The 20,437-nt window shown below is 43.7% G+C and overlaps 1 protein-coding gene across 1 annotated transcript in view; it reads left to right on the top strand.

Moving 5' to 3' along the window:
• The window catches only part of cpne7 (copine VII), a 106,870-nt gene that overhangs the window by 21,749 nt on the left and 64,684 nt on the right, over positions 1-20,437 (top strand). Inside the window, exons 2-3 of the mRNA XM_067997494.1 lie at positions 7,020-7,202; positions 15,578-15,652. Of these exons, the coding sequence (XP_067853595.1) occupies positions 7,020-7,202; positions 15,578-15,652 (258 nt within the window). The remainder of the gene's footprint in view (positions 1-7,019; positions 7,203-15,577; positions 15,653-20,437) is intronic.

Here is a 20,437-nt window from a genome sequence, read left to right as displayed (position 1 = left end):
CACCCTAAAGGAATTGAGATCACGGTTTTGTAAACTTAATACTTCAATTTCTGCTCTTAAGCAAGCTGCTTGCCAGGTTCATAATATTTCCTTAAAATTTAAATTGCCAATCTAAAGATCAGGTGAATCTAAGGTGACTGGTAATGGATTGTAAACTCTGTTCTTCTCCTACTAGATATAAATTACTGGAATTTTATAAAAAGGAAGCAAAAATTCAGGTGGGTGTATGGCAACATCTGATGCAGCCAAGCTTATTTTCTCTAGCCCTCTTGTCTTTGGCCGAGTGTATTCATTGCTTATCGATAGTGATAGAGTGGAGGGCATATTTAAACAAATGATGAGATAAAAGGAACTATTACTGTGGATCCTAGACTAAAGATTTTAAGATGTAATTTTCAATTTGTTTGTTTAGGCATAGCTGCCTTCTCTGCTGCGTGGAGGAGGGACTTACTATATCCACAAAAAAAAAGCTTCTTTCGAGGCATATTATTTTTAGTATGAGGTGCCCTACAACATATTGGGGGCTTGATAATAACAATGCTGATCTGCAAATAACTAGCAAGTGATGAGCATCAGCAGTGTGAATCCACTCTCTCTTCTGATTTTACTGCATTGAAAGATTCTTCCAATTGAAATTTGGAAATTTCAAAACTAATTGACAACATAAAAGTAGTGGGTTTGGCAGATAATGAGGAGGACTGTAAAAATCTTTAGGAAGATATAGGAACAGGAGTAGGCCATTCAGCCCCTCGAGTCTGTTCCGCCCTTCAGTGAGATCATGGCTGATCTGTTACCTAACTCCATCCACCCACTTTGGCTCCATATCCCTTAATACCCTTAGCTAGCAAAAATCTATCGACCTCAGATTTAAAATTATTAATTGAGCTAGCATCTACTGCTTTTTGTGGGAGGGAGTTCCACATTTCCACCACCCTTTGCATGGAGAAGTATTTCCTAACTTCTGTCTTCAACAGCTTATTTTAAGGTTACGTCCCCTTGTCCTAGACTCCACCACCAGCGGAAAAGGTTCTCACTATCTACCCTTTCAATTCCTTTCAAAATCCGAAAAACCTCAATCAAATCACCCCTTAACCTTTTATATTCCAGGGAATACGAGCCTAGTTTACGTAATCTCGCCTCTTAATTTAATGCTTGGAGCCCTGGTAACACTCAGGCGAATTGGGGCTGCACTCCTTCCAAGGCCAATAAATCCTTTCTAAGGTGCGATGCCCAGAACGGTACACAGTACTCCAGATGTGGTCTAACCAGGGCTTTGTATAACTGTAGCAAAACTTCGTCCCCTTTATATGTTAGCCCTCTGCTTATAAAGGCTAACATTCTATTAATCTTTTTGATTACTTTTTGTACTCGACTACTACATTTTAGTGATCTGTGTATACGGACCCCTAAGTCTCTTTGGACTTCCACTATTCCTAGCTTTCCACCATTTAAAAAATACTCGGATCTATCATTTTTTGGTCCATTCAAATTTACCTGCGTTGAAATCAATCTGCCTCAGTTTTGCCCACTCACTTAATCTATCAATATCTGTTTGTAATTTTGCGCTCCCATCTACACTACTTACTATGCCACCAATCTTTGTGTCATCGGAAAACTTAGGTATATGGCTCTCTATTGTGTTATCTAAGTCATTAATAAATATAGTGACTGATTGAGGCCCCAGCACAGATCTTTGTGGGACACCACTAGTCACTTCCTTCCAATTCAAGTAAATACCCATTATCCCCACTCTCTGCCTTCTAGCACCTAACCAATCTCCAACTCAGGTCAATAATTTGCCTTCAGTTCCATGAGTTTTAATTTTAGCTAACAGTTTCTTATGTGGAACCTTATCAAATGCCTTCTGGAAGTCCATATAAACTACATCCATAGACAGTCCCATGTCTACTACTTTAGTTACTTCCTCAAAAAATTCAATTAGGTTTGTTAGACATGAACTACCCTTTATAAATCCATGTTGGCTCTCTCTAATCAGCTCAATTTTCTCTAAGTGCTCAATCCTGCTGTCCTACATGGGTAGGTTAGCAGAATATCCAGACAGTGGCAGATACAATTTAACGTGGAGAAGTGTGAGGTAGCATATTGTAAGAATGAGAGTATGCACTCAATGGAAATATGTTGAAGGATATGGATGGACAGAGAGACTTGGCATTCAAATACGTAAGGGTACAATTTGGTCCTCATTTTGCCCATTTTCCAGGTGGAAAACGTGGGCAAAAAGGAACAATTTTGGGGCCCAAGGTTCCATTCCAGATCTGTGCCTGCGTTATGGGTGCTTCCATATTGATAAAGGCAGCTTTTCAGGCATCCTTGGTGGCTGACTAAACCAGGTATTAGGCCCCTTACATATGTAAATGAGGGGCCAAACATCTGTTTTAGGTTCCCTCGGCGAAATTGGTTGCCGATCAGCAGAGCAAAAGCTGGGCCTGCTCCATTTAGGATCCTTCAGCGGCCCCTGCCAATGAAATGTAAGTTAATGTTTAAAAATCAATCAGAAATCGTTGCTGCGGAGCCAGGAGAAGCAGGAGTGCTCTTCCGTCTCCACAGCACTCGCGATTAACCATTGCCGCTCCAAACCTCCTCCATGTTGGCGAGGTAAGCGGTCAGCCTCTGGAAAAGGGGAGAACTGCTTGTGGAGGCATGGCAGGCGCTGGCAGCTGACCCATATAATGTTATTTTCAGGCCGACCTCGGGTTTCCCGGTTGATGCATGCGCTGCCTAGGCAGTGCTGATTCTTGGCCCGAAAACTGGCCCAGTCAAATTTCTACCCTGTAATTCCTTGAAAGTGAGAACATTTTGGGATGTCCTGAGGTCATGAAAGGCACTATATAAATGCAATTCTTTCTGCAGGTAGATAAAGGCATAAGAACATCAGGAACATTGAATACAAAAGTAAGGAAGTTCTGATAAATTTGTACAAGGCATTGGTTAGGCCACAGTTAGAGTATTGTGTGTAGTTTTTAGTGACCCATTATACAAAGACTTTAATGCCATCGAAAGGATATAGCACAGATTCACCAGGATGGTACAGGGATGGAAAACTGTAGTTATGAGTTGAGACTTGAAATACTGGCCCTGAAATTGCTTAGCCTGATGGACTTCCAGTCCATCTCTGATGGGAGCATAGCGGAATGGCTGCAAACTCCACTGGGACCTGAAAATCACGGATTCTGGACATGTGATGCTGTTTTCTGTGGCAGCGTTTGGGGGTGGAGCCTCTGCCTGCCCCAAACAAGGTCACTGACATGGAGAGGGTGAGGCCTAGGACAGGGAATCCCTACGTGGAAATTGCTGTTTCCTCAGCCTCAAAGGCACCCAGTGTAAGTTTAGAGGCCTGTACATCTAGTGAGATGGGGCATGCTAGCCATCTGTTGGGTGAAAATGTGAAAATGTCATTGATATAACTTTGAGACAAGGGATGTAATGTTCGAATATTGGTTGTACTAGTGTAAATCCACTGCTGCAAAATATTCTCTTTGTGGCCGGTAATAATATATTTTAATATGGTAATATCTATTGAGCAAAGTTAATACATTGCTGGAATGATTTTTGTTGCAGCTGATGCCGGAGAGAGCATGACAGGCAGCTGCTGATAATTATAGAGCAGTCCAGCAACCATAAACCAGAAAATTGTTTTTCAGGATGAACTACAGGCAAAATGTAAGGGCTGAAACTGGTCATGAGCAACAGAAGGGAGCTTGACTAATAACTAATGGGAATTGAGCATTGGGGTAGCATATGAATGGAAACTGTTGGCTGGAATTTGCTTTACAATGATTAGAAAATGGAGGCTTGGAGGGCGAAGGGTGAACAAAGCATAATTTCCGACGGAATCACACCCAACTAATGACTCTGTGCCTGGAGTAAGTTAGAAATGGGGCAGATAGGAAACAGAAAATTTGTTAAGGTTGCAATTGTTTTCATAGACACAACGTCTGACTGTTAGCAGATAAAATAATTTGTCATTCCATTAATAAAACTTCTTTATGCTAAGCTAGAATTAGTATCTCCTACCTTTGACCATAGAACTAGCAGTTAGTGGCATTCATCCAATAAAGTAGGAGAGTCACAGTACCCACTAGTAAAACTCATTATTACATGCATGATTATGTAGGATGACTCAGTTAAGATATTTTCAAAGTAATTCATTTTGTGTGGCAACTGCTAATTATGTTTGCAGAATTCTGCATTATATTGCCCACACATATTCACATATCCACTTATGTGACTCTTAAGCATAAATGGAATGTGTAATTCAAATAGGATTTCAGATTATTACTATGTTTCATAACAGCTACATTATTGTTAATGGTATTTTTCATTAATTGTATTTTTTTCCAGTTACATTCTTCATTAGTTATAAAAAAAACCCTAACTTATTCAAATGGAAGGGCCATTAAAATCTGTAGAGAAAATAACAGACATTACACCATGCATAATGGAGGAAAAGTTCGCAGAAATTTTTTACAGAAATTAAGCACTATGGTGAATACATTTTTATGATATAAACATGAGATACAAACAATGCATTTTGAATATTAAGAGCTGATCTCCTGTGATGTTGCTTATGAATAGTCTGGGTCTGAAGGATAGTTATAATTTTAGCTGCAAAAATGGAGCTATGATTAATGTTGGCCTGCATCTTTAAGGCCACTACTGAAGAATTTGTTTTGGGGAAGTAGTTTAAATAAGCACATTCTGAGGTCAATTAGAGGCTACTTGTTGAGGGATGTTTCTGTAGATTGGCAGCTGCTTATAAATCCCTAGCTCCTGTCCTTAGGGAGAGGGCAGGATATCAAGGTAAGAAAAAGTATTAGGAAATGACTGATGTTTTTTGTTCCTTTTTGACATATTGATATGATATCTGAAGTGTGATGGCCATGTGCTAGATTTGCGATATTTATACAGATAGTTACAGCTATTCTGAAAAAAAGGGAACAAGCAAAAATCTTTATGAAAGACTAATATTTTTCACCCAAACCAAGACCATTCTATCTTCAGTATTATATCCTTATACTACTATTGGAGAGTTGCTGTTTGAATCTTTACAGCCTAAACTAACCAATTAATTACTTAAACATAAACCTACTTCTCTATTGGAGTTGAAAAAGTAGATTTGGAATTTTTCTTTCATATTTAACAATTACAATGTTCAAACCCCAATTTATTACTTCAGTTTGGTCAAGAAGGAATGAAACATCTCTTAGAAATACTCCTACGCACAGGAATCGCTTGACATCCTTAAATGGGATATTGATACAGCACAGAAATATATTTTCCTGACTTTATTGTTTTAGAATGTTTACTCATCTTGCAGACCTTTTGATCAAATTTCTTCAGATCATGTGCTGATGTTGATGAAGAGAATCTGAAGGTCAGCCTTATTTTCACTTTTGTCCTTTAGATAATCACATGTCTTATCCTCCCGGTTAACCCATAATAATGTTCAGTATTTTGAATAATTGCCCTTCAGTTTGATCTATTATTGAAATCAAAGAAAACTCCATTGACCTCTGGACTTTATAGTGATTTGATTGGTGACTTGAATAGTATATATGACTGCCAATCTGAAACACTGTTTGAGTTGCCGTTATAGTTCAGCGTTTTTGCACAGTGAGTATCTGAGGCATACAGCCCAACAGGTTCCCAGGTTTGATTCCTCATCTATGGTGAATTAGCTGATCTCAGCTGAGGTGATATTATTGGTGTTACAATTAGCCTTATCACCCTTAGGTTAGTGAGAAAATGATGGTTTTTACTCCTGTTCGCTATCCAGTGACCTCCACAGGAAATGCGCATGAACTTAGTTGTGATATTTCTTGTGGTTGGTTATCCTGCCGACACTCATTGGCAAGACTCAAAACATGAATAATGGCTATTTGGGTGAGGTATGGGATGGAGTGTACCCCAGCAAGATGTCAAGTTCATTCAAGAAAGCAAGAAAATTAGTGAGAGAGAAAATATGTTCAACAAGAATCAAGAGGGGAATTGTTTTCTATGAATAATTTCATAAATCCAAATATTAAAAATGGAACATAATTTGAAGCACCCGAGGAAGAAAGAGTTAATAGGATTCTGACATACAAGAAAAATCACTGGTAAGATGCAATGTAATTAAGGTACTAAGTATGAAAGATCTGTTGCATTCCTAGGTTTTAATCAGCGGAAGATTGATGGGATCTCTTATCTTTCTCAACTATAAGTGTTCTAGGTGATATAAGTTCTCAGCCAATTTCTAGGAAGACTCAAAACTGCCTATAATTTGGGTCCAACTAGTAGTAATTAGGCATTCTCACTCAGAGAGGCCTTGAGGGTAGTTGGTTTGAGAAAAGGAAATGTTACTGTGGTGCAGTGGTGGGTGCTGTACTGGTTGGGAGCTAGGGTATATTATGGGGCATTACCAGGAAAGCATCACCATGCATCTAACCCATGCAGTATTTGATCTAAGATTGCTTAATATTGACATTAGATGAAAAAAGTGCATTCTTTGATGACTCCAAGCTTATTGGTTCAGAATTGATGGAACTAAGATTCATATACCTGGCTGTTTTAAACTGATTATTCATTTTGATTGTGTTAACTGCTTAGCTCTGATGACATTGACCCTGCCCAGTTCCTGTTCCTGACTCTAGCTCCATTTATTACGACCCTTGAAATGCAAATACAAATCACAAAAGTTTTTGCTCTGATCATTTTATTAAGATCCTTTTAAAGCCCCAGGCAATGAACCATTATGGCTTTGAGACCTGTTGCTAATTTTTAGATATTATTATTCATTAGCGACTGGTTAGCTTTTTTTATTGTTTAAAGTGTCAGAGCTATATTGCTCCTTCTGCCTCTTAAAGTTGTGGAGCCTTGCCCACTGTGCAGTTCTGAGTGACAATATAATGTAGTCCAGAAATCAAATATTTCTGGCATATGGTCAATATTGGAACTCTATACATCTGGTATTCTCAATAGTCAATCAATGATCCTGTAAAATCTGTTCTCCTTTATAGGTTGACCGGACTGAAGTTATAAAGAGTAACTTGCATCCAGTCTTTTCTAAAATTTTCAATGTGGATTACTACTTTGAGGAGGTTCAGAAGCTTCGATTTGAAGTATACGACATTCATGGCCACTGCAGTATTGGTACTCGTGATGACGACTTTCTGGGTGGGGTGGAGTGCACCCTGGGACAGGTAAACACTAAAAGAAACAGAATTTCCTTCACAGGAGCATACAATTTAATTTTTACAAGGCTGTTTTTATCTTCTAACTCCTTCTTTCCCCATCACATTAAGTAAGGAGACAGTGGATTGGTCAAGGCTGTAAATATTTGTGGCAACTATTGCAAAGATACAAAGTTTAATATTGATGAATTCCTGATATTTGTTTACTACAGTTTTCTGCCAAAGCAAAGATAATGTGCACATGTTGCCCTGCACTCAGCTACCACTGAAGAAAGACACAGGTCACGTCTGCACTTATGCCTTGCATGCCATAACTATATATAGAGTGAGCTGTGTACCTCTGCTTTGCCAATCTACAATGCTGAATTGTGAGGTTACAAATGGCTAGTAATGGTTTGAAAACAGGGTTGATATTTTTACCCAGATATTATTACCTAAAAATATCAATGGTTTGAATTTCCTTTGGTAGTGCACCGCCTAACACATTTGTGTAAAATTCCTTTGTGTGCTAGTTAAACATATTAACCAATTTATTCTATTGGCTAAAATTAGCAGAATCAAGAAGAAGCACAACAGATTTCAAAACTTTACTTAAACTTACAGTCCATGTTCCAAAATAATTAAAAGCACCTCAGAGTCCTTGATCTCTGTAATAATACTTAATTTGGACCAGAGTTTGTAATGTGAAATTTAACATGAAATCAGGTATCCAGAGTTCCTGCTAGCCCCTGCTTGTCAATGGACTGGCAAAGAACATTACCTACTAAGGCCCTAGATGCTAGATACATTTATATCTGCTCGCTGATTTGAAATTCAAACTGAGACAAAGGAATATAAAAGAGGCATATTTTACAACACCTATTGCCCCAGACAGACTGTTTCCAATTGGTAGTAACAAATTAAAGTGGTCACCAGCTGGCCAACTATCAAGATTCCGTACAGATTTAATTTAAAAAGAGTCTTTAATGAAATGAAATAAGACAGATTTCTGATAAGTCACACCTGCATCCTCCTTCCGTGGTGCTATACAATGCATTGTTTTATATGAAACAGTTGGAAGTACAGACACATACATTTCTATCTAAATAATATTCTTTGAACTGTGTGCCATGCTGTTCATTTTACTGCAGTTATGTATTTTTGGTGAAAGTTTAGTTTTCTATAACTGTTATGCCATTTCCCTGGCCTGGGCTTCTCTGGTGGGGCCTACTTCTGTCCTTTAGGAGGCTGGTACGCCTCATCTAACTGGGTGTAGCTTTGAGCAATGAACTATATTTGTCACCCTGGCCAGTTGGTTGCACTCTTGCATCCAAGTCAGAAGTTTATAGTTTCAAGTCCCACTCCAGAACCAGAGCACTTAATCTGGTCAGACACTCCAATGCAGTCCTGAAGTTCTGTTCTGGTAGTGGACGTTAAAGAGCCCATGGAACTATTTGAAAAAAGAGCAGTGAGCTCTGCATTGTCCTAGCCAAATTCCCCCCAAAAAAAGGCGAACAGGTCATTCATTTAATTGCTGTTTGTGGGTTCTGGCTGCTAATTTTGCCGAGATAACAATCTCTGCACTTTAAAATAATTCAATGTGTAATGTGCTTTGAGATGAAGGGCTCGATTTTAAACATAAATTGCGGGTGCGTTGGGGGCAGGGGGGCTGCAAAAATGCAGAGTGGGTTTGGAAGCCGGCTCCAACCCGCCAACTTCCGAGTTCCCCACAGATGCACCTGTATGCGCGCGGGCATCCCAAATCCAGAAGTCCCGCCAGCTTTAATTGATAGTTAAAGAACCAAATGTATCTCAGTGAGGTACTTAAGGCACTTTACTTGTGACTTATTAGAATGATTTTTAACTTACCTGGGCAGCTTTCCCACGGCTTCGGATTCACGTCTGGTGAAACCAGGCACGAAAGGCCGGATCAAACAAAAAGAAACAAAATAAATTAAATAATAAACCATTGCACAAAGTTAAAACACAAAATCAACCTGCCTTTCCACCCTGCTCCGATATTCGATGTCTCCCTCTCCAATCTCTCCCTCATTCCCCCGCCATGTTCCCCCCCCAATCTTCCCCTCTTCACCCCCCTGATGTCCCCCCGATCTCCCCCTGTTGCCCCTCACCCCCCAATCTTCCATTCCAGCACCGGATGATATCTCGCTCTCTTTCTCTCCCCCCACCCCCCCCCACCCCCGGGAGTTGCAGTTCCTGTCGGCAGCTAGCCTGTCAATCAGGCTGGCTGCCGGGCGTGAAACCCCGAAAGAACTTCAATCACCATCAATTACATTGCGATCGCGTCGGAAACGGTAAGTTTTGTTTATTCAGGTTTGCCACATGCACCTTCACACCCCACCCCCCTCAACTACCAACCCCACCACCATTTCAAAATTGAGCCCAAAATATTTCTGAGCAACAAGGTGTTAACTAAATGCAAGTATTTCTTTCTATTCTTGAAAAGAAAGAAAGTTGATTTATTGATTTCTTTCTATGTTTTTAATCAACGGATTTTATATAAAAATGGACAAAATTGGCACAATTAAACAATTCAAAAACATTCTGCAGTTATTAGTTATTTTTAGTTTAGATTTTTTAGTGACAGGATTAATCAATAAGGCAATGGTTTGCAGAGAAAGAACCAGCAATGTATTGTAAAGCTGATAAAAAATAGTTAATTGTAAAAAATGCTGTTCGGACCAACAATGATTCCAGCCTCAAGACTTGCCAGGGACCCTTTCTGCTAATCTTCTGCTTAAAGTGTCCACACTAGGCTTCGCATATCTGGAAAAATAACTCTCATATTTCATCAGAACTGTAAATACATGAGCTTGCATAAACAATTACTCACAGGAAGATCTTATTTAGTCACCTTGAGGCCAAGTTCACAAAGTTTGGTAATATTTCTGACAGCCTAACACCTGGAAACAGCAGTACTATTATTAGTTGTCTGTTGTACATGGAGGTTACCAATTTCCAATGTAGGTTTAGGATATCAAACAGGTTTGGAAACTTGCTGCAAAATCACCTGTTGGGTTCATGGAGGGGAAGGAGGAGGTAAATGCAGTTAGAGCAGACCTTATTATAGTTTTCAGTCATCTAATTGGTTTGATCACTTGTTTGCTAAAAGTCTATCTTAGAGTCAATTAGAAAATACCAACAATTTAAAAAAAACAATGTCTAATAGTTAACCAACAGGAAAATCTGATTGCCATCTATTTCAGGTAAGGTACTATCCTGTCCCAAGGCAGGAAGATGCTTTGACTTATTTCAGGTTACTCATACTGACCCATCATACCAACCTTGGAATCATTAGAAACATTCAAGGGGTAATCTTCCAACTACACTTATATGGTTGGAATACCATGCACAGCGCATGCCTAAATTTGATATGCATGTGGTTCCTCACTAGGAGTACAAAGTTGAAAAATTACTTCTTATGTAACTAAGTAATGATTACAGGATTAAAAAATTTACTGGTAAGGCAGGTTTCCTGCCTCCTATTGTTACATCAGTGTCTAGCCCCCGACTCCTGAGCTTACTGTTGCCTCTAGTGCAGTCAGAGGTGTATGTATCAGAGGGAACAAGGCACAAACGATGATTTAAATCAATTTATTATGTTCTTAAATTTATGTAAATCCTGATCTTCTCCAAGACAGCTGTATACTTCTCATCTGTATTAAGTACCTGTGGGAGGATAGCTTGTGAATATTTTCAATCTGGCATTTTGGAATGATGCAAGGATCAGCTGTACTGGTGCCTTTGATACATAAACCTCTGACTGCGCTCCTTAATGGTGCAGTATAAAGACACAGAGTGTCTTGAACAGTTGTGTGGAGGATTCTCTGCCTTCAAGCAGGGCACACAAAGGTAAATGACCTGATTTTTCTGACATCAGGGACAGGCTGCTGACGATGAGTCCCACTATCTCACTTCTGACATTCCGTTCGAAGGTCACTGGTGCTGTGCATCTGCTCATAGCTGCCAGTGATTTTACCAAAGTCAGATCATGGTACATCCATAAATCAGAGAAGTCTTATCTCATGGCAGTCTCTCTACAACATTGTCCAGCCTTAACTACAGGGCTCCTTGGAGAGTAAATGTGGAAAAAAATTCGATAAGGGCCGTTTTCTGGCGGGGGTAGCCTGATGCGCTAGTACCCTGCGTCCGATGGCCCCTACGCAGGCAGCACGTGAACTTCGTGCTGCCTGCTACTTACCATGATATCTCTGTGCAGCCAGCGCTAGCCGCGCTGCTGAGAGACTGCACGGAAATGGGGTGTGCACAGCGCACGTCAGCAGCAGCCTGCACCTCTTAAAGGTGCAGGTGCGCATTTCAAATGGCAGGTACACAGCTTACTAGGAGAAGGGAAAGATGGCCACGAGGATAGCAGGACCGGCACGAGAGACGGCTCCACGCTTCTTCGATGACGGGTGGCAGGAGACCCTCCAGACTGCAGCTCCGCAGGCATTGGCAGGCTGTGTCGCAGGAAGTAATCACCAGGAGCATTGCACCATGCATGTGGGTGCATTGCCAAAAGAACTTCAGTAATTTGACACGAGTGATCAAGGTGAGTGAATGCAAGTGTCAAGTGACACATCCTACCCACTGCACCACACATCACACTCCCCATCACCCACCCACCAACAAACACTGCCCATCCATACGCAATGCTGCACTCGGCATGCTGCATCTCACCCGCACATAGTACCACACTTACAGGCCACACAACCACCACTCATAGGTCACACAAACTGGCAGCTATTCGACCACAACAGGCACATCACCCACACACCTTGCAGGATACTCACTGACACACTGTCCTCTGTCTTGCAGGAGAAGGTGGCGCATAACAGCTGGCAGCAGGGGGGACCTGAGGGTGGAAGGCCACGATTACACATCCTCACCCCTCTAGAGGAGACAGTGCTTCGGATCATTGGGCGGGCCGTCACAACATGCCGCGCTGGAGGTCCCGATGAAGGGGGTCTCTGCATATCTAATGCTCCTTCTCCTTTTCCACATCTCCCTCCTCCCATAATCTTTTCTGACTCACGTGCTGCAGATGCGGTCAGCACCCACGTCTTACTTGCTCCTCTCCCCACTTTACAACTCAACCCGTTTCCCTTTGTCATTGCAGATACCCAAGAACATGTGGCATCACCGTCCGAGGTGGAGGAGGAGGGGGACACTGAAGCCACACCATCACTCGATCTGACACTTGCTTCCACCAGCTCAGAGACTGACACTGCGCGTCCTTTAGAGGTTAGGTTAGAGGAGGGATCTGCATGTGGTGAGACACCGGGCACAAGTGCGCAGGACCCAGGGCGGGGGGAGCGGATACCACAGGTGCCAGCTCGCTGGAGGGTGAGGTCGCTCACTAGTTCTGCTGCAGAGGAGTCAGATGAGGACTTTGATGGGCCAGGCTACTGAAGACAGCTGATGGGCGTACACCAACAAATGCTTGGAGCACTGGAAAACCTGCCAGAAAGCCTGCACACAATGAGAAGGGGCATGGAGGAGTCCAGCTCCAACTTGGCACAGGGCTTTGCGCAGAGTTTGGAGCCCATCCTTTCCAACATGGAACAGGTGGTCACCTCCATCAGTGCACCTGTGGAACCCACCATGATGCAGTGTCTGATGAGTGATGTCACAGCTCCCATGGCAGCACAAACATCTGCCATTCAAGGTCTGATTGCTGCATTTGTAGCTCAAACTGCTGCCTTGGAAGCTCAGATTGCTGCTATCGTGGGTCTGGGGACCACTGTGGAACGGGGCTTCCAGGGTGTCACAGCACTCCAGCAATCCGTTCTCTTGCTGGTCACCAGGATTGCTGAGGCGCCGCCCCAGTAGAGTGGCAGTGGCGTCATGGCAGCTGGACCTACTGTCCTCTCTCAGGACAACAGCCTTCCTGCTCCCACCCCTGCCACTCCGCCAGTGCCCCTGTTGTTACCTAACTGCCACTCAGGCCAGACTGCTGCAGCCCATGCTGAGATGGTGCAGTCTGAAGCCGGGCCCTCCCGGCCCAGAACTGCTCAAGGTTGTCCTCCAAGGCCATCTGCACGCTCCTCCATTGAAGGCCAGCAGCCTCTCATCACCCATGCTCCAGCCATTGGGGAAGCACCTCGTAGGAGCACTAGAATAGGTAAAGGCACTAAGGGAATGCACAAGGGTAAATAGTTCTGTTATGTTTGCATAATTTCATTTATTCATTGATAAATAAGACTTTGATTTTGCATTTGATGGTGGTTTTTATTTATGCAATGAGCTGAGAGGGAAACCAATGTGTAATCTGATGGAGGGCGATTTGATTGTCTTGTGGGAGTGGAAAGGTGGGGAATGTAGGACTGTTGGTGAGGTGGGGGATGTAGTTGACATTATTGATAGCGGGCATGGATCAGGCGAGCATGCAGATCCCTTGCAGATAAGGCGTGTGGTTCCTGTTGCACCCTTGTGTCTTCCTCCACTTCCTCTTCCGGCTCCAACCCCCCCCTCCTCCTCCTCTTCAGCCTCCTCCTCCACCATCTCTGGCTCAGGGTCTTCTCCAATCATTGGTCGCAAAGGCTGGTCCCTCATGATGGCGAGGTTGTGCAGCATGCAGAACACCACCACGAATCTGCCCACCCGCTCAGGGGAGTACTGTAGGGCTCCTCCAGACCAGTCCAGGCAGCGGCAGCGTTGTTTGAGGAGTCGGTCAATGGCACCCTGCGCCATGGGGAAGCCAGCAATGCGAGCGAACCCCCGTGCTTGCTCGTTCTGCTTGTCTTTGCAGAAAGGGAATGTGATGAACCTGTTCCTCATATGGTACAGTGCGTCTGTAACCTTCCTTATGCAGCAGTGCACTGCATACTGTGAGATGTTGCACATGTCACCAGCAGAGGCCTGAATGCTCCTGAGCTGTAGAAGTTCAGTGCCACGGTAACTTTCACAGCCACAGACAATGCTGTCCTTGCCCTGCTCTGAGGCTGCAGTTGTGGCTGCACCAGTTGACAGATCTCAGTCACGGCTTCCTTGGTGAACCTCAGGCATCGGATGCAATCCTCCTCGGTCATGTTGAGGTAAGAGAATTGGTCCCGGAAGGCCCTCATTGGGTACAGCCTCCTGCTCAGTGCCCTGCGCCTTCTCGTCCTCCGTCTCCTTGCAGCTTGACCTGCTATGCGTGGCCATTCTGCATGCTTCAGTTGTGCTCAATGCCCAGCGGGAGCCCTAGCAGACCGCGCATGGTTGCCAGGAATATTGTTCAACCATGGTTGTAACTTTTTGAACCTTAAGGCAGTACTTGCCAAACCACTCTCAAATGTAGTCTAGGAACTCTCAGTAAGAATAGGGAGCTTCAAAAAACATTTCCTTCTCCACCAGCAGTCAGAAGCAATGATCCAGCAACTAACCTGCAACACCTGCCGGGCCCCTTTGAATAGCGCTGGTGAGGGATCCTTCAGGCACTGTAAGACACGTTCAGATGGTCGGGGTTAAGACTGTGCGTTGAGTTGAGTGTTAAGGTCCAAAATGGTGTCTATCACTTTAAATCAGCGTTGCACACTGATGGCACACATTTTCTCCCTATTTTACATTCTTCCAGCATTTGGTATTTGCGCAGGTCACACTGGAAACGTGCGTGCGCATCCGAGATGCCATCTTGGATGTCAGAGAGGCCGTGTAGCGCTGGAACAACGGACGCTACACAGCCCAATTTAGTGCCCAATGTATTTTGGAGCAATAGTCCAAAATTGCTCAGGTCATTAAGGTTTCCAATCACGTTGGTCATATTGTTCCAGGTGTGTGGCATGGGGGAGTGTGTGCTTGAGGTGAATATCGCTTTTCCCTTGGCCAGTGTGCCTTGCAGAACGATCGGTTCCTAAATGTTGGTGATAAAAAAATTTTTGGCTGTAAAGTTTCCAATCAGCAACAGGCTGGGGCCAGTTTATTTCTTACAGAGGTTAAGAGGCTCATTTCGTCCTTGTTAAAGTGCTAAACTCTGATAGTTGTGGCTCTGTCCTGATGGTTTACCAAATTTAATGAACGGTGGCTATCATGAGGTTGTGCAGAAGTAACTACATTGCTCTTGTGTGTTCACAAATTGTATCTTGCATGATCAATTCCTCTGTTGAGGGCCCCAACAGCTGACATTGTGAAACTCAAACCTCTGTACAAATTTTACACTCAGGAAGCCCTTAATTGTTCAACTTGATTATTTAGAACTCAGAGCTGTAGTTAACCTTAATACTCTGTAACTGAAGGAAATTGTTTGCCAGGTTTTACTAGATCAATTATTGTTGTTCTCCTCAACTGCAGTAAACACCCTATAAGTACATGTCTATCCCATTACTTAAAGGATACCCAAAAATACCTTTATTGGGGATTCTCTACAAGTTCTGTGTTATATGATGTGATTTCATACTTTTCAGATTGTGGCTCAAAAGAAAATGACAAAGCCTTTGTTCCTAAAATATGGAAAATATGCTGGAAAGTCTACAATTACGGTGAGCATTGGTATTTATGACTGAGATGTATGACTAATAATTCCAAGAATAAGTAATTAAGCAGAAAATCAAAGTGCAAGAAAAGTTTGTTATAACTTACAAAGTCCATTACACTTGGGTATTTGAAGTTATGAAATGGGCATTGTATCATCTCTGTTCTAATCATTGATAACCATTTAATGATAAAGAAAGCCATGCAACATTCAGCTCCATCTTGGTTACATCTTGTGCTTGAACATTGAATAGAAAAGTGAGTAAGGGTGAGAAAGTTTGGGTATTGATATTAATTGTATAGAAAATGCTAGCCATTACATGAATGGGGTGAAATCATGTTGTGTGATATTAGACCATGAATATTTAATGTATTTGCATGAAATTCTTTTGCCTTCTATTTTAACCAAAACATTGTCCTGTTAATTTGAAGTAGATTTACACCACTGCTAAAATAGTGGTCAAAGGATTTCATGTTAATGTATTAAACATTTGTCCGCTAATATTGCAAAGCACAATGTCACCCCATAAAAGCTAATTGTGGAATATTACTGATGAACTGTTGTTAGACTTTTGTCAAAAGTTATCTGAAAACTTAGCGATATGAATACTTTTCCATTTGTCTTTTTCACCTCTTTCTTAAGCTCATCATATTCCCTTTTGTCATCCTCTCCTTTATTGTTTGTGTACTTTGTATATGCCTTTTCCTTTAGATTAAATTTTATCCTCACCTCTTTATCCATGGTATCTCTTGGCAGGTTTGTTCTTAGTTTTAGTGCAATATAGTTCTCCTGAACTCTTTTGATCTCCCCTTTAAATATTGCCCATTGTTGATTTATTTCTTAGTCAATATTTTTCTCTAGTTTACCTTCCTTAGCTCCATTCTTATTCCCACATAGTTGTCTTTTTCTTATCTATTACCTTGGCCTTTGTACTATTTATCTCATCTTAAACTTTATTATATTGTGAACACTACTGCCTAGATGTTCTCCCATACTTCTCTTATTTGCTCTGGTTCATTTCCCAATACCAGGGGCAGGATTTTAAATGGGAAAAACGTGTGGGTTGGGGGCGGGAGGGCATTTAAAATTGCAACAATTTCAGACCCGTCTCCAACCCACCCATTTCCGGTTTTTACCGGGGCGAGACAAGAAGCGGGCAACCAACCCACTCTCAGGAGGCGGGTTAATCTCTAAAACCTTTCAAGGAGGCTTTGGGCCTCCATTTTGAAAGGTTTTACAATTTCAACCTCTAGGGGCTGGGATTCCCAGGCCTTCTCCTTCAGGCTACGTGAGAGGAGGCGAGAAGGCCCGAAGCTGCCGGTAAGTGCCTTTTATTGCACAGCTTGTGAGCCCGGAGGAGCAGGAGTGCTTCCCCCAGGCCCAATATGCCTACCTGCAGCGACTCCGCCCACCCCCCCGACGATTGCTGACTCCCCCCGACGGTTGCCGACACTCCCCCACCCCCACCCCCCCGATGGTTGCCGACTTCCCCCACCCCCCGACAGTTGCCGATTTCTCCGCCCCCACCCCCCGACGGTTGCCGACCCCCCCCCCCCGGCCCCTGATGATTGCCGACTCCCGCCCCACCCCCCCTGGTTGCCGACTCTTCCCCCCCCCGCCCCCGAAAATTGCCTACTCCCCCCCCCCCCCCCCTCGACGATTGCCGACTCCCCCCCCCCCCGACGATTGCCGACTCCCCCCCCCCCCCCCCGACGATTGCCGACTCTCCCCCCCCGCCCCCCCCCCCACCACCCCGACGATTGCCAACTCCCTCCCCCCCCCCCCACCTCCCCACCTCCCCCGACGATTGCCGACTCCCCCCCCCGACGAATATTATACCGCCCCCCACCCCATGCACCCCTCCCCTCTATACAATCTAAGACTTATCTGTCCACTTACCTCTTCCTTGGTCTTCTCCCGTCCAACTGAGACCAGCCTATCAATCAGGTTGGCCTGTTGGACGGGAAACCGACCAAAAAAAAAAAGTCGTCTTTACATCAAAATCGTAAGGATATCAGGGAAACCCGTACTTCCGGGTTTCCTGTCTGCGGTTCAACCCGCCCTGCTCCCTTCCCGGCTCCGAGCTAAAATTATACCATAGGCCTAGCCCTTGTTTGGCTTCATACACATTGGGTCAAAAAAGACTCTTGTATACACTGTTTAAAAACCCCACCCCCTTCTCTCCTTTCACTCCCCCTCCCTGCCACTTTATTTTCGGGTAGTTGAAATCCCCCATTATGATGATGGCGTTTTTTTACTCATTTCATATATTTGTTTGCAAACTTTTCCCCCCACTTCATTCCCGCTATTAGGTGGTCTGTAGTATACCCCTAATAGTGTGAACGATCCCTTTCTATCCTTTATATCAATCCATATTGTTTTTGTTTCTACCTCTTTGTTACTTATTACCTTGCCATTATGTTATTCCTGATTAACACGGCTAACTATTATCCTTTCTGCCTTCCCTATCTTTTCTAAATACAGTATCGCCTGGAATATTCCTATTTCATTACTTCTAATTATTGCCTTCAATTCTCCTATTTTGTTGCTGATACATTGCTATACAGGCGATATAAAATGCTCAAATTTTGCTTTACTCTTGCTTTATTTTTATCAAGTATTTTATTACTTCATTTAATCTCTTTTGTTTCTTGAGCATCATATTTTTTATGTCTTTTTATACTTTGATTTTTGCTCTCATCCCTTTTTCTTATCTTTTAGGTTACTATTATATCCCCCCCCTCCGACAGTTGCCGATTTCCCCCCCCCCTTTTCTACAGTCCTATTCATCCTTTCCGCTAAGACCATGGTCTCAGCTCGATTCAGGTGCAGCTCAATGGTTCAGCTCCTTCCTATATCAGGACTGGTAGTTGCTGTTGTGTGTAGGTAGAGAGGATTGAGAGTAAGAGTACTAACATTAAGATAAAGGAATTTAAAAAGAAGGGAGTGAGAATGGGAGGGAAGTTCCTGGAATTACAGAGTGAATAGAGAATAAGATCAGTTGAGAAGTAAGAAAGAGAGGAAAGTTGAATACCGAGAGAATTAATTAGCATCAGGTGAACTGGGAGGAGACGAAGTGAGAGGTAAATCAGTACTAATAAAAATAAGAGATAAAGATGAAAGAAAATATTGAGACAACTGCAGAGGACAGAGAAGCAAATTGATAGAAAATTATCAAGACTGGGCTGAAAAACAAAGAACGTCAGCAGTATGAAACAAAGGATCAACCGAAGGGACTGGCAAGATTTTGCTTTTTACTTTATCATAACTGTTAGTCTTCAGGGTTTCATCTTGAGCAAATTTTAATGTTGATGAATGAACTAAGATAAACTAAGGGCCCAGTGAAATTGGGGTGCTCCGCATGCGATCGCAGCCTAATTGAAGGTAATTGTAAACAATTTTACAACACCAAGTTATAGTCCAGCAATTTTATTTTAAATTCACAAGCTTTCGGAGATTTTCTCCTTCCTCAGGCAAATGTTTCTCTTGTCAACCCCAGTCCATCACCGGCATCTCCACATCATAATTGAAGGTACTCACACGTGCTTCCGGGTTTCCCGTTGCAGACCTGCGCAGCGGGCGCACTGCGCACCCAAATCACAGGCTGTCAGCAGGAGGAGCCCTATTTAAAGGGCTCCTCCTGCAGCAAAGAAACAAAATTATAGAATGGAGCAGGCCAGAGGCAAGGCTGCTCCAAGGTTTTCTGACTCCTCACCCCAGGTGCTGCTTGATGGGGTGAGGAGGAGGAGGGAAATGTTTTTCCCATCTGATGGGAGGAGGTGGCCTCCCTCTGCCACCAAGAAGGCCTGGCTCGAGGTGGCAGAGGAGGTCAGCAGCAGCAGTAATGTCGGCCGAACCTGGGTCCAGTGCAGGAAGCCAAAGTGAGTATACTTACGCATTCTCCAACACTCCGTCTTCCACTTCACCTCCACCACCACACAACTCCTTCTGCACTGCCATCACAACGCTCTCGTGTCACTCCTCACATCCACTCAACCATGATCCTCACCTTGCCTGCACTTACTCACCGCCCCAGTTCCCATTCGAACACTACCACGCAACCCAATCCTCATACAATCTCATGGCTATGTCTCAATCGCACCCTCCCATGCATCTCCCTCATGGTCACCCCACCCACACCAATGCATTCAGCGGGTCACTATGCAACCATCACTCAATCACGCCTCTCTGTGTTTTGCCTTGATAGGAGAAGAGATGCCAGAATACCTGGGAGAGGGCAAGGACCGGAGGGGGCCCGCCACACCAGGTGGTCCTAACGGACGCGGAGCAGCAGGCAATCGAAATAAGCCGCACGCTGGAGTGCCTGTCCGTGGAGGATGCCGAGACTGGGAGCGCACAAGCAGCTGGTGACAGAAATCTAACACTCAGCACTCATGATAGCGAATGAACTTAACAGCACTTGGCATCTGCAGCACCTCAACGTCAGTCCACATGCTTAATATTGCTTTCTGTTCTCTTGCAGGGCCATCTGCGACCGCCGTGACTGCAGAGGACGATTCCTCAGAGGACCTGCCGGCCTCTGAAGGGGCATCGTCACATCTGAGCCAGCCATCCACCAGCGCAGATAAACACACCTCAGTGGATCCCCGTCCTCAGTTAATTGGGCTTGCACATGGTGAGTCACCACGCACATGTGAGCATGAGCAGACCCTGGTGGCAGGGGCAGCCGTGGAGAGTCCGCATCAGTGGAAGCACTCTTCTCCAGGCTCTGCTCAGCTGGACCCAGATGCTGAACCCTGGGGCCAGCCATGAAAAGGAGAGTCATCGAGGG

The sequence above is a fragment of the Heptranchias perlo genome, chromosome 16, assembly GCF_035084215.1.
Source record: "Heptranchias perlo isolate sHepPer1 chromosome 16, sHepPer1.hap1, whole genome shotgun sequence".
NCBI classification, from domain to species: Eukaryota; Metazoa; Chordata; class Chondrichthyes; order Hexanchiformes; family Hexanchidae; genus Heptranchias; species Heptranchias perlo.
This window is presented reverse-complemented; position numbering and strand designations above follow the sequence as displayed.